The 14251-nt window shown below is 41.6% G+C and overlaps 1 protein-coding gene across 3 annotated transcripts in view; it reads left to right on the forward strand.

The window, feature by feature from the left end:
* The window catches only part of cadm1a (cell adhesion molecule 1a), a 408277-nt gene that overhangs the window by 303836 nt on the left and 90190 nt on the right, over positions 1-14251 (forward strand). For all 3 annotated transcript variants that reach the window (XM_060846705.1, XM_060846703.1, XM_060846706.1), the window contains 2 exons: positions 6669-6815; positions 11870-12022. In XM_060846705.1, coding sequence (XP_060702688.1) covers positions 6669-6815; positions 11870-12022 — 300 coding nt within the window. The remainder of the gene's footprint in view (positions 1-6668; positions 6816-11869; positions 12023-14251) is intronic.

Below are 14251 nucleotides of genomic sequence, written 5' to 3' on the forward strand. Positions count from 1 at the left end.
TAGTGTTGCAGCAATGAATATAACTGATAATCATTGTATCCTAATTGTCATGAGTGCATGCAGTAGCAATTCCACTAACAATCCTATACTAGCTTAATTCTTTGACTTCAAGCGGCATCTTGGGGCATCAAGGGTCGCAACAGATGACCAGGCAACCCGTCTGTTGGGAGACCTACTCTGCCCCTTCATGGGGCAGCCAATCAAACTCCACACCGACCAGTCAGTGGTGAGGCCTCTGGCAGGTCTTTCTGTAGGAATCGAGATTCTGGGAGAGGAGATTCCTCCTTGCAGGAACTGCTGACCCATCAGAAACCAGTAGCTTTTGCGCTCAGCAGCGCCACAATGGAAACTGTGGCTGCTGCTGGTAGAGCAATCCTGACCCCCCTCAATTCCCAGGACAATGGAGGACCCAGGACAAGGTGAGAGATATAGGGGTTTGGGAGAGGGATGGTGCTGGGTTCCTCAGTCTAGGATTTTTGGGGAGAAGGAGGAAGTGGAGGTCAAAAGCAGACATGGGCTGTCAACTCCAACTCGATACCCTTCTCCCCTTCAATTTTTGATTAGGTATTCATGACATAACCCCACCCTGACCAGCCCATGAAGAAGAGTCAAACTGTGCAGCATTGGAGCTATCCGGAATGCCACACAACCACAAGCCCATCTGCTGCTAGTTAATCATAGAAAATAGTAGCAGGAATAGACTGTTTGGCCCTTCAAATCTGCCCCACCATTCATCATGATCATGGCTGAGCATCCAACTCAGTCCCTTGTCCCTGCTTTTCTCCCACTGTTCTTTTGGTCCCCTTAGCCTCTGCTGCTATATTCAACTCCTTCTTGAAATCATACAATGTTATGGCCTCAGCTGCTTTCGTGTGGTGGTGAAATCCACAGCCTTGCCATCTTCCTCCTCCCTCCCTCCTCCTCCCTCCTCCTCCTCCCTCCTCCTCCTCCCTCCTCCTCCTCCTCCCCCAAATGGTTCACTCCAATATCCTAACACTGTGACCCATCGTACTGATCTTCTTTTTAGTCATTGGCAACATCCTTACCATATCAGCCGGGTCTTGTCCTGTTAGATTTTTGAGTTTCTAGAAGTTTCCCCAACGCTTATTTTTCTGAAGGGCAGGAAATATAATCCTAATTGATTTAACCTCTTCTCATGTGCCACCCCAGAAATCAGACACCGTGGGTGAGGGGAGTGCACTAACGGTGCAGGAAACTGCATCTCTTTCGTGCTTGATCCCAAACATGGAGGCAGGATGAGGAGCCTGGCCATGGCATCTTGCTACCTAATCACTTGCCTTTCCTGTCTCCAAGCTTCCCCCATCTGAATGCAGAAGACTCCCCTCCCTGCCCCACCCAGCCCCCCAACCCCAACTTGGCTTTTCACAATCATGATAACATCCAGTACATTTTGAGAGTTATCTGGAATAATCTCATACAAGCTGATTTTTCTTTTTAATGGATGTAACAGTTGAAGCTCAGCATGGAGTGTTTATTCATGGATATGAATATTTCTGACAAGGAAACCCGTTCCTTCCTTTCAGTTCAGGGAGGCGATGGTTTGGTGGCGTTATCGCTAGGATGTTAATCCAGAGACCAAGGTCATGTTCTGAGGACCCGGCTTCGAATCCCGTCACAGCAGACTAATTCAATAAAAATCTGGAATTAAAAGTCTGATGACCATGAATCAATTGTTGGGGGAAAAACAAAATCTGGTTCATTATTGTCCTTTAAGAAAGGAGGCTGCCATTCTTACCTGGTCTGAACAACATCTGATTAACTGGTTAACTCTTAACTGCACACAAGATGGGCAATAATTTCTGGCCCTCGCTAGTGACCCCCTCATCCCGTGAATTAATTTAAAAAATTAAAATTGGGATCCCCCTTCCCAGTGAGCCAGGTTGACTGGTGTTTGCGTCATGAGTTTGCATTGGTATATTCTGTGTATAACACGAATGCTTGGGAGACATTTGCTTTTGTTAAATTACTGAGAAGCAGTTCCCATTGTAATTAGTCTGATTCACAATTCATTCAGCCTCACTGTTTGGCATCTCTTCAATTCCACAAAGTTTCTCAAAACCTCAATCTTAATGGAAATGTAATTAATGAAGAATATGAATTGCCTCTTTTACCAGCTAGACTGAAGGGAATGAGCCTTGAACATAATGATTGCAATTCAGATTTATTAGATAGCTCAACAGGTATCGTGAGGCCGTCTCTCAGTGTCGTCTCTTGTTAAAATGCCTGTCAGGAGACTCCCAGACAGTGTGTGATTCTAAATATTTGCTGAGAGTTCTCTGGACTTTAAACAGATGACTCTCAATCAAATCTGTGCAGTACCAACTAGTATTGAACCTGAGCTAAGGGTGATTACAATCACAATCCTGAACTGAAAACCAAACTATTAAAGGTTTCAGAATAAAAAAACAAGTATCCATGCTTAGAATTGGAATTGTCACAAATCTTACTCAGAAATGACTAACTTTACTGACTGTCAGTACAATGAAACTTTGCTAAATTGTGGCTGCACAATCTGCCAATGGCAAGTAATGTCAGAGTTTAGCCTCAAACTGGCAGTAGAGTTGGCCACATCCAAATTATTTCATATACTTGCTTGACCAGTATCCAAGCTGACAATCAAGTTGGACACTATCATGTGTCCTAACAATGAATTGTTCCTGGGTCCAAATGTCAATATTCTTAAGTGGTTACAAAATATTGGCCTCGTGCTATTATTGTTGGGCTGTTAACCCAGAGACCAGGAGAAAGTGAGGACAGCAGAGACTGGAGTTAACACAGACCCAGGTAATGTTCTATAGACCCGAGTTCAAATCCTGCAGTGGCAAGTGGTGGAATTTTGAATTCAATAACAATCCTGAATGAGAGTCTGATGGATCAATTGTCAGAAAAAATGCATCTGGTTCACTAATGCCCTTTTGGGGAAGGAAACCGTCATCCTTACCTGTTATGGCCTACATGTGACTGTAGCTTCACAGCGATATGACTCTTAACTGCTCTTTAGGCAATTAGGGATGGGCAATAAATGCTATCTAGCCAGTGATGTCTTCATGCCGTGAATGAATAAGAGGAAGCTGAGTATTCCAACTTTCAATGTGTCCCTGATTCCAGGAGCGAGAAAATGAATGGTAGGCTTTGTGGTACTTTGCTCCACAGACATCAGAATGACATTTGTATTCTTGAAACTTGCAACGCCTCAGAAATGAAAGATAAAGTTTAACTAAGCAGTTTTATACTGTGACAATGAGAACTGTTGAAGATAATGATCTCACCCAAATAAAATGAATGTAAATCTGTGTGGAGTTCGAGGCTCCCGGCAGATAACATCTTTAATATCCAAATGTGTTGATTTACTTTGGAGGGACTTCCTCTCTGATGGTTGAGTGCCATTGGACCTCCTAGCCACAGAGTCCTTGTGTATATTTAAGGCCGAGATCCATAGATTATTGACCAGTCTGGGAATTGAGGATTATGGGAGACGTGCAGGGAGATGGCTATGAGGAATGTCAGATCAGGAATGACTCTATTGAATGGCAGTGTAGGTTCAAGCTGCCAAATGGCCGCCTTCTTATTTCTTATAGCCTTGATCCAAAAATAACCATGCATGAACTACACTGGGTTTCAGAGCTCCTTGGCTAAGTAGAGGCAAAAATCACCCAAAATCCAAAACAACTGGAGCTGAATTCATAATTTAGATAGGTGATGGATCAACTTCTGCTAGCCAAGACATGAATAGAGTGAAGACCGATCCTTGGGGCCTAGGGTGAAGATCCACCACATTCTCACTCTAGATTTGTAAAATCTAGATGGTTTCCCCTGACCCTATGTGAAGGAATGTGTGAGGGAACATCAAACTGGGATAAGGTCATCTCTAGCTGTGATTCATTATTGGTTCCATGTATTGCCCTAGGTCTTCAGAAAGGATGGGGAAAGGAAAGATGGCAAACCACTTGGCTTCCTGTACCCTCCATAAATACTTATCCGTTTAAATCACTCACAACTCTCTAAAAGGGATTTTAGAAACATGTTGCAATCTGCTCATGTTGAATTGCCAACTTCTGAGTGAAGAACTTGAAGAAACCTGGCCATTGATGAATTGTGAATTTTAATCTGCAAAGTCTTGTCAGTTGTACATTTGAAAGTTGGTGTTACATTACAATGGAGTTGAGGGGATTGGGGTTCAGAAGGGAGGCAATACAGTAGGATCTGAAGCCTTTATATTCCTGATGAGCAGTATAATATGCAATCCAACAGAAATAACACAGCAGGTACCCAACACAGCAGTAAACTCCAGTCCCATGAATGTATTTTGCTGTCTGTAAAATAATGTTTAAACAAACACTCCGTTCCTGTCAGGATGAATCTATTATAAATGTATTTTTGGAGTGTATTAACGCAAAGTGCCTCACATGTGCCATATTAGTGCTGGCACAGTGAAATTTAGACCAGGCATCACAGGATCAGTCCATCACCCTGATAATCAATTTTAAAAACTCCCACACTGAATAAATTATATTCTGTGGGTGCTCTTAATATACAAGTGACCACTGTAGTCAGTTTGTGGACTGAGAGGACCCACAAACAGCAACAACTTGACTTTTTTTTTGTAATGCTGTTCTGCGGAAGTGGTGTGGAATTTAGTTCCCCAGGAACAAAATGACAGGATTATTAACATCCACCTGAATCAGTGGACTGGAGAATTCTACCTTAGCTCAGCACCTCAGGTAAAATGTAGTATCCTTACTCAAGGACATTTGAACCTTCCAATTTGAACAGATAGTCAGCAGGTATGAAGCATTCGCTAACTATATGCATCTGTGTTTGTTAACTTTCACCTCGAAGTTTATGTTACAAAATTCTGTGAAGTGTAAATAACTTCTGGTGTTGAGTGTTTACTGTGATCCTGTTCCACTGAGTTTCCAGAAACCTTGATTCTCTTACAATAATTGTGACTTACTAGTTCTTGTAATTGGCAATCAATAGAAATGACATTCATTCTATTCCTTTCAGATGGAACCTTCTGTACAGTTAATTTAATTTGTGATAGTATTAGGTCATATACAACGGAGGTAATAGGACTGTGATAAATTAGTCACTTCCTATACCCAACGCTTCAAATTATTTGTAGTCACCCATTTCTCCACGTATAGAGCCATGTCCAATTCCACCTGGCTGAGTGTGCTGTGCAAAGGAAATGAGTATCGCATGACTGAAAGGTGATTCATTCCAAGTGTTTGCCAGTAACTGACACTTTGACATCCAAAGAGCCCAAAGCTGATTGCAAAAGCAGAGAAGGGAGCCTTGACTTGGTGTAGATTTTACTAGATTTTTGGAAATGTAGTATGCTTGGAACAGGCTTTTGAAAGTGTGTGTTTGAAGGGTTTCTGCACACAGTGCCTGAAGGATGTGGAGAAAAGAGGTCTCACACCTGACACTGGAGGAGTTCATGGAAATACCCAGCATGCTTTGTAGTTGATTCTTCTCTTGGATGCTGAAATTGAGCACTGAGGCCACAAGATGACCGATACCCGAAACTGCAGTCTTGCTCTGTCTGCTTTTTAATGTAATGCTTGAAGCTGGCTGTGAGGTAGAGATGAAGGAAACTTGAATCTATTTTTCTATTCTAAATCTTACCTGAAATATCTAAAAGGTTTTGACACTGAGCATCAGAATTAGACAATTGATTGTAGTCCAACATGCCAAACTGAAAATTAGCGTTTGAAAATGGCTTCAGAAGTGGCATGTTTGAAGAAAACTACTGTAGTATTATGCTACAGGGGTGGGTATCCACCTCTAAACAAACAGTGTTAATTCACATGTGTTTGAAGGGTATAATATGGTAACGTGATTGAACTGACGGGCAAGAACCAATGGGGTTTCTTTTTCTCTTCCTAAAAATGAATGTTTTACTGCCATTAAGAATTTTAACCTTGAGCAAACAGCATTGCTTCTTCCAGGCATTGAGTCAGATGTGAACCAAACTGCAAGGCCCCACCTCACCAACTAACTCAGACTTAAAGTAGAATTTTGGAAATTTTTACCTGACTGTGAGATATAGTATGAGCCCTTGTATCAGAGCTGATTTTTTTCTAGGTGGATTTTTTTTCTCTAATTAACGTGTTCAGTATGACTCCCTTCTCTGGAGCAGGTAGGGCTTAAACTCATCCTCCTGATCCAGAGGTAGGGACTTTACAACGTACCACAGGAGCTGTTGTTTTCTGAATGGAGATGTTTTCTCAGCAAGCTTAGAGATGTTAATACATACCAATGGAGCAGGTGGGATTTCAACCTGAACAGCTTATGGTGGAAATGTTGACTCTCCTGCTCCTCAGATGCTGCCTGACAGGCTGTGCTTTTCCAGCACCACACTTTCTGACTTCAATCTGGGCCTACTGACCCAGATGTAGGGACGTTACCACAAGGATAACTCAACATGTCTGAATGGAATAAATGCCTGAATTCATGCAGGTGAATGAAAGCTTTAAAAAAAAACTAGATATGGTCTTCCAAGCCTGGAAGGGCCTGCCTTGCATCCCCAGGGCCTTTTGAGAATCTCTGTTTCTGCCCCTGCTTGGTTTGTCGCACAGGTACCGGGGAAGACCATTGTTTCACTTCATTGCATTTCTAACGGTTGCTTTTAATTTGTGAAGCTGATACACAGAATCTGGTGACAGACAATGTGGTGGTGGTGGAGGGTGAGGTGGCAACCATCAGCTGTCGAGTGAAGAACAATGACGATTCCGTGATCCAGCTGTTGAATCCGAGTCGGCAAACTATTTACTTCCGGGAAGTTCGACGTAAGTTTCCAAACCTCCTGCAATAATTATTTGATGTTTGTCTTTTCATTACTTCAGCCATCAAGAATCCTAAGTTGTGGTTTGCACTTTTAAGATCTATACTGGTTCTACATTTTTGTGTGTGTGTGTGTGTGTGTTTTCCCTCTTTTCCTGAAGAAGTTGATCCTTTCGGGATGATGAATCTCATTGTGACATGCGTGTTCTGGTCCATCTAAGAACTGATAAGGCTTCAGGTCATTTTCACTAGAGAACATTACACTGAGGGGTGATTAGATAGAGGCCTTTAAGATTATGAGAAGATTTGTTGGCATCGACGTAGAGTATATGAGGTTGAGGGGTGACCTTCTAGAGGCTTATAAAATCATGAGGGATATAAATAAAGTGAATGGCAGGTGTTTTTTCCCCCTAGGATGGGGGTTTTCAAGAAAGAACAGGGCATATTTTTAAGGTAAGGGGAGAAAGTTATAAAAATGAAATGAGATAGAGTGTGTGTGTGTGTGTGGTATGAACTTCCAGAGGTAGTGGTGGAGGCAGCTACAATTAACAATTACAATGTTTAAAAGATGTTTTGTTTGGTTACATCCATAAACGTTTGGATATATATGGGCCAAGCGCAGATATGTGGGACTCATTCAGTCTGGGAACATGGTCAGCATGAACTGGTTGAACCAGTCTGTATGACTTTCCAATTGCAAGCGAGATTAAAACCATGTATTGAAAATTTCAGGACGCTATAATAAATTGAGGTAGGGAGTGCAGAAGAATGAAGAATAGAAGGCTACATTGAGGGAATTGGATGTAGAAGAGAAAGTATCGGTTTCTGTGTAGACTTTAATGGCCTTGTTGGGTGAAATGTTCTTTGTGTTGTTATTCCAACATGGACAGTCATTGTTAACCTTTGGTGTATTGACTCTTTCTGCAATTTGGAAGGCAAGGATTTGACTGAAAATTGAGATTGCCATCTTGTCCTGGGAGGGACAGAAGTCTTTTGTTACATGCACACGTACAGTATGTCCCCAGAAAGTTTGATGATGTTTGGTTGTTTTGACTGACTTAAGTCTGTCACAGAAATGTTATTCTGTTTTCCTTCACATCAGACCCAAAATTTTAACTCTGTTTCTCTCTGCCAGATGCTGCCTGACCTGCTGAGTTTTTTCTACCATTTTGTGCTAGAATTTCTGATTTTCAGCATTTTTTTTTGTGAAATGGATTGAGTAGGTTAAAGACCAGCAGCTAGGGTGCTGGAGATTTGAGGAGTTAAATTTTTCAATCAACTGGATTAAGTATGGCTACAAGAGAGTGTAGTAGGAAATGAATCATTTAGAGCTGAAAATGTGTTGCTGGTTAAAGCACAGCAGGTCAGGCAGCATCCAAGGAACAGGAAATTCGACGTTCGGGCCAGAGCCCTTCATCAGGAATGAATCATTTAGCACTAGCATCTTGTCAGTTCAGTACAGGTATTTAGTTTGATTACTGTTTGCTGTACAATTTTACTCCGTGCGATATGTCTGGTGAGCATTTTTTTCCCCGCATTCTATGAGCTGGGCACTGAATATCTATGAGAAGTTTAAACCCGACCAAATGCATCATAACTATTGTCTATAAAAATGTTTAAATGAATAACAAGCAGTGAGAAATGCATGAGAGTATATTTCAAACCTACTGCATGGTTCTTACCAGTTATCCCCAGTGCTTTGTCTCACTCCTGTGTGGAAATGATCTCAGCAACAGCATTTTTTTAAAGGTTGGATTCTTCAGCATTTCAGATATCCTTATGCATCCTGAAATAACTCTGTGTCCACAGCATTCTCTGAATGCTAATTTAAATCATTCATGTAGAACTAGGTAAATTATTGCTTAAGGGAGACATAAAGTCAAAGATTTTAGTTTGGAATCATCAGGACCAGGGTGCAAGAAACCCAAAATTTGAAAACAAATATTAATTTATATAGTCTGAAAAGTCAGTGATGATTGGTGTGACCATTGTTAACATAGAAATGCAGCAGGAGTTGTGAACTGCCATGTTTTTGCTGATTATAATCAAACCAGACGGTTAGAGTCTAGTCAGGGTGGTGTCACGGGGAATGCAATAGAAAATGGCTACCTCCTTAACCTTCTCCTCAATGAAAAGGTGGCAAGCATGAACATAGTATTTTCGCCCACAAGGAACAGGATTTCATGTGAGAACGGCACAGTGGCTCACTGGTTAGTACTGCTGTCTCACAGTGCCAGGGACCGGGGTTCAATTCCAGCCTTGGACGACTATGTGGAGTTTGCATGTTCTCCCTATGTCTGTGTGGGTTTCCTCGGGGTGATCAGGTTTCCTCCCATAGTCCAAGGGAGGTGAATTGGCAGGTCAGGTGAATTGGCCATGGGAAATTGTCCATACTGTTAAGTGCATTAGTCCTTCATTCGTCACCTGATGAAGGAGCAGCACTCCAAAAGCTAGTGCTTCCAAAAAACCTGTTGGACTATAACCTGGTGTTGTGATTTTTAACTTTGTATACCCCAGTGCTCAGGCCCTATTCACAACATTAGCAGTACGGTTGGTTTTGAGGAACTGTAGGAAACCCAATCTGTATGCTGACTGGTGAATGTTGGCATGTGGTAGATGGAGTCAGAGAGCCTATTGGTAGCTTTCTCTTGAGCAAAGGGAGCGCATTTGATTACTCCATTTCAATGATAGTGATAAAAATCACTCCATACCAGATTATAGTACTTCCAAATGAACCGGTTGGACTATAACCTAGTATCATGCGGTTTTTAACTTTATCCACCTCAATCCAACACTGGCGACTCCACATCAGTGATAAAGATGACTGTAGAGCAAGGTTTATGGAGGTGTATTGCCAAGCAGTAATTAGTTACCATTAATTAATATTAATTACCATTTTCTTCAGATTTTTTAACTTGCTGCGTTTCTGCATTTGACAAGACTCCTTGAAGCAATTGATATGTTTCATTTAAAATAATGATTCACTCCCAAACAATCTTTGGAGCCATGTAGTGCATTTGGACCCTTTTCTGAGCCACCAGCATTTCGTTACCAGCTGATATCCTCCAGTTTGGGGGAGGGGATAGATTATAACGCTGTCTGAGAGGCTTGGCTGAGGTCATAGTTGCTGATGGCATACTGAAGGTTCGCAGAGAATGTTTGCTGCTGTGACCTGAAGGGCGAGCTCCGGCTAGGCTATTGACAGGGTTTGTGTAACGCACTTGTGATGCACTCGGTTAATCCCATCACCAATCCTGGCTCCACAAACTCACCAAAAACAAGACCGCTGTTAACCAAGATTAACTGCAAGGTTTCCTGTTCTCACAGTAGCATGCGGGACATGCAAGTTTCAACATAGGCAGAACATGATATCAAAACAATCCCAGGCAGCAATGGGAAGGGACCTGTATTATGGGTACAGCACTTGGGTGGTGATGATGACCAATAGAGTTGAGGTGGTAATGAAAGGTACAGTTCCAACATTTAAAAGACATTTGGATAAGTGCACAAATAGGAAAGGTTTGGATGGAGATGGGCCAAATGCAGGCGAGTGAGACTAGTTTGGTTTGGGAATATGGTCAGTATGGACTAGTTGGATCAAAAGGTCTGCTTTCATGCTGCATGACCCATCTTATGACATGGAGAGCCCCCTCCACAATCGGCCAATTTAAACCTGCAACACGGAAATGATTTAACCCCTACTGTAATCTGTTAAATATAGAGAGGCAAAGAACTGTGGGCGGCACGGTGGCACAGTGGTTAGCACTGCTGCCTCACAGCGCCTGAGACCCAGGTTCAATTCCCGACTCAGGCGACAGACTGTGTGGAGTTTGCACGTTCTCCCCGTGTCTGCGTGGGTTTCCTCCGGGTGCTCCGGTTTCCTCCCACAGTCCAAAGATGTGCGGGTCAGGTGAATTGGTCATGCTAAATTGCCCGTAGTGTTAGGTAAGGGGTAAATGTAGGGGTATGGGTGGGTTGCGCTTCGGCGGGTCGGTGTGGACTTGTTGGGCCGAAGGGCCTGTTTCCACACTGTAAGTAATCTAATCTAATCTAACTACCCCAAAAGCCACTATTTAAAGCAAAAATTAGCAACTTTAATTTTTAAAGTCTAACAGATTAATCAATTAACACGTAATTACAACTAATTTATCTAAGCCTATCTTTTACCTTCCCCTCTACAATACCTGCTGATAAAACCCCCAATTAAGCTTTACAGAAAAATTCAAATTTCAAAACCAGCCAGCTGTCGGATTTTTGCTTGTAGATTTGCTCTCTCGGTCGGTATTGATCTTTTTCCTGTGCGAACTCCTTCTCCAGACAGGTATCTCTCAGAGAGTTCTTACCAGCCGCCTACATCTGTGGTCTTTTGGCAGTTTCTCCTCGAGCTGTTCCAATTCTTTTTCAGCTTTATACCCCAAAGCATCGGATCGTTTAATTGGTGTTGATATTGTCAAAATACTAAATTCAAACTTGATTGGAGTTTGGTATTTTGGGGCTTAATTTAAACTAATTGGCCAAATTTAAACTTTTGTTCTGTCTCCAGGCAACCCAGCCAATCTAGCTGTTCAGCTAAATGTTACATTGTTACCTTGTTCAGAACACTTGGTGCTTTGTCAGGTAGTTCTGCTAGCTTTTAACTCTCTTAAAGGTCCAGTACCTCTTCCACCTCTATGAAGAGAAGTAACCACCCTGTGGCATGTGGGGGCAGAAGTCTACATGTCTTCATCAGCTTGCTGTTGCTTGAACAGTGCAAACAAAATGGAACCAGGGCAGTGGTCACTTAATGACAAAAATTAAAGAAGTCATATCAAGTCTCTAGACCTGCTGGACAAGTTGTGTCGAGCCCTTCTTCCAAACTGATGTTTCTTGAAGTTTTATGGTTTTTTTTATTCCATTTTATTTATTCCTTTGTTTATAATTCTGTTCCTTAGCCTTTGAAGGGCTTCTCCCTCATTTGGTCACTGAAATTTTGTTTAATGATTAAATCTATTCAAAATTTAATTATCCTTCACGGGCTTCCATTTTAATGTGTAAAATGTTGTTGTTTTCCATCTTGCAGCTTTGAAAGACAACAGATTTCAGCTGGTGAATTTTTCGAGCAGCGAGTTAAGAGTCTCGTTGTCAAATGTCTCTTTAGTAGATGAAGGAAAATATGTCTGCCAGCTTTACACAGATCCTCCCCAGGAAGCCTTTGCTACAATTACAGTTCTTGGTGAGTAACAACGCTAACTCGGAGAAATAGAACAGTACAATATTTCAAGCCTTATCCGAGATATTACTGATAAAACAAAGAATCCAGTGTTTTATATTGATCCCCAATCTTGCCTTTTGTTTGCAGTGGGATCAGCAGGAGGACATGTCCCATTGCCTTATAAATCTATATGATTCTGTACATGTCAGTGAACAGATACAAACCTGGTAACATAAGGTGTCAGTTGCAGTTAGAGACATTTTAACTAGTGTCTGGAATTAAGTTTAAAATCTTTTGAATGTATAGTTTTGTGTGAAGGAAAGGTTCCAGCAATGTTGCAAATTCTGCATTTTTGCATGAAGTTTTTTTTTGTAACTGTACAACGTCCAACATTTCAGACATTAAACGTTCTTGAAACCAAGTCCTTGATTAGATTTTACTACAATGTAATAATTTCCAAGAATCTGTTATTTGTTCAACTTGTTCTAAAGTCTTTGTAAATGCAGCACAATTTTATCAACACAGTCGTACGTTGATTGATTGTGCTGTCAATCTATTGTGGGCTACAGTGTTATGCTCTGAACAATAATATATTTATCAGCTATGGCATATTGGTATGTCAGTGTGAAAGAGTTATGTGATGCATCAACATACCTCACTCACCCCCACTGTCTCTCTTCCCTCCTCCCTCTCTTTCCCCCCCCCTCCCCCCACACACACACCTGCAGTTGTTTACACAGCTCTAGATGGCAGTGGGGAAGATGGCACAATCTTGCAAGAGGAGAATTCTGTTATTGGGCTGGTGTTAAGTAGCGAGGGTGCTGTATCATGTAGTTTATATATGCATATGCTTACATATATACTTTATCATGACTTTACTTCGTGTTCAGGTAGTCTTCCTTATATGTTAATACTTCATGATGGTGGATGGTCTAAATGAGAGTATGTTGTATTTTCCACATTATGTTCTCACGGTCATCAAAATTTACCCAAAATTAAAGGCTTTCACTTACCTGAGCTTTTAATAAGAGCAAAGTGTTTAGCATGGTCTTTTAGTCATGCTTGCCATTTTGTTTTCCTACAGGTAGTAGGACCCGACAACTATTTCATCTGCCATGCACCTTGAGATTGACCCCCAGAAATGCCTGTGCAAGCCTTTAGCACACGATAGTACTGTATCTGGAGACAAATGATGCTTCATTCCTTCTGTGTTACCTTAGCCAGGATTCATGTTAGTAAATGAACACAATTACAGTAGAAATTGGGGAACTCTCCCCTCAGGAATTCCTGTAATTCTGAATGTTGGTAATGATAGTGGTGTTGGTTATGTTAAAAGATTTTTCTACTGTGACTTTGAAAGTTGTCATGACCTGTGGTGCGAAATCTGTGTAGATGCACGCACTTGGTAAACACTGCCCATTTTCCCCATGACCCTTGATTTTCCCCATCTGATCCAGAATATATCAATCTCAGCCTTCACTCTACATAAGGACTCTGCCCCCACAGCTCTCTATGGCAATGAGTTTCAAAGACACTCAGTCCCCTGAGAGAAGTCTTTCTCATCTCAGTCGTAAATTGCCATGCCTTTATTCTGAGACTCTGCCCTTTAGTCCTAGATTTTCCCACGAGGAGTAACATGCTCTCAACATGAACCCCTTTGAGCCCCTTCAAATTCCTATATGTTTCAATAAGGTCACCTCTCATTCTTCAAGACTCCAGTGAGTAGAATCCCAACCTGTTTAGTCTCTGATCAGAAGACAAAAGTAGAGTATCCCACAAATTGTACAGTACACTAGAGACTTGCGAAAGCACATACATTAAATAGAACTTTGTTAAGCACTTGTATTCTTAATTCATTGAAAGGTTTGCTAGAATATGGATTGGAAGGATTTTGCTTTCCCTGTAGGCCTAAGTTATGTGACATCGAGAATGGATTTTCACACCACCTCCTTTTAATGCACTAAACCAATCTGCAGTAGTAATTTTCTGTCAAGTATATTTGCTTTTCATGTCAGTACTGTTGAGCCATTAATCTACCTGATCAGAAAGCTGCATCATGCACGAGAGAGAAGTGTCAGTTGATAAACAAAAATGGTTTTCAGTACATGGGCTCTGCTGGCAAGGCCAGCACTTACTGTTCGTTTGTAAAGACCCTCAGGAAGAGAGTGATGCACTGCCTCCTTGAACCATTCTATCACAGGTATCCCCACAGAGCTGCTGGGTGGGGAATTGTAGGATGTTGACCCACAC

The sequence above is a fragment of the Hemiscyllium ocellatum genome, chromosome 29 (genome assembly GCF_020745735.1).
Source record: "Hemiscyllium ocellatum isolate sHemOce1 chromosome 29, sHemOce1.pat.X.cur, whole genome shotgun sequence".
NCBI lineage: Eukaryota > Metazoa > Chordata > Chondrichthyes > Orectolobiformes > Hemiscylliidae > Hemiscyllium > Hemiscyllium ocellatum.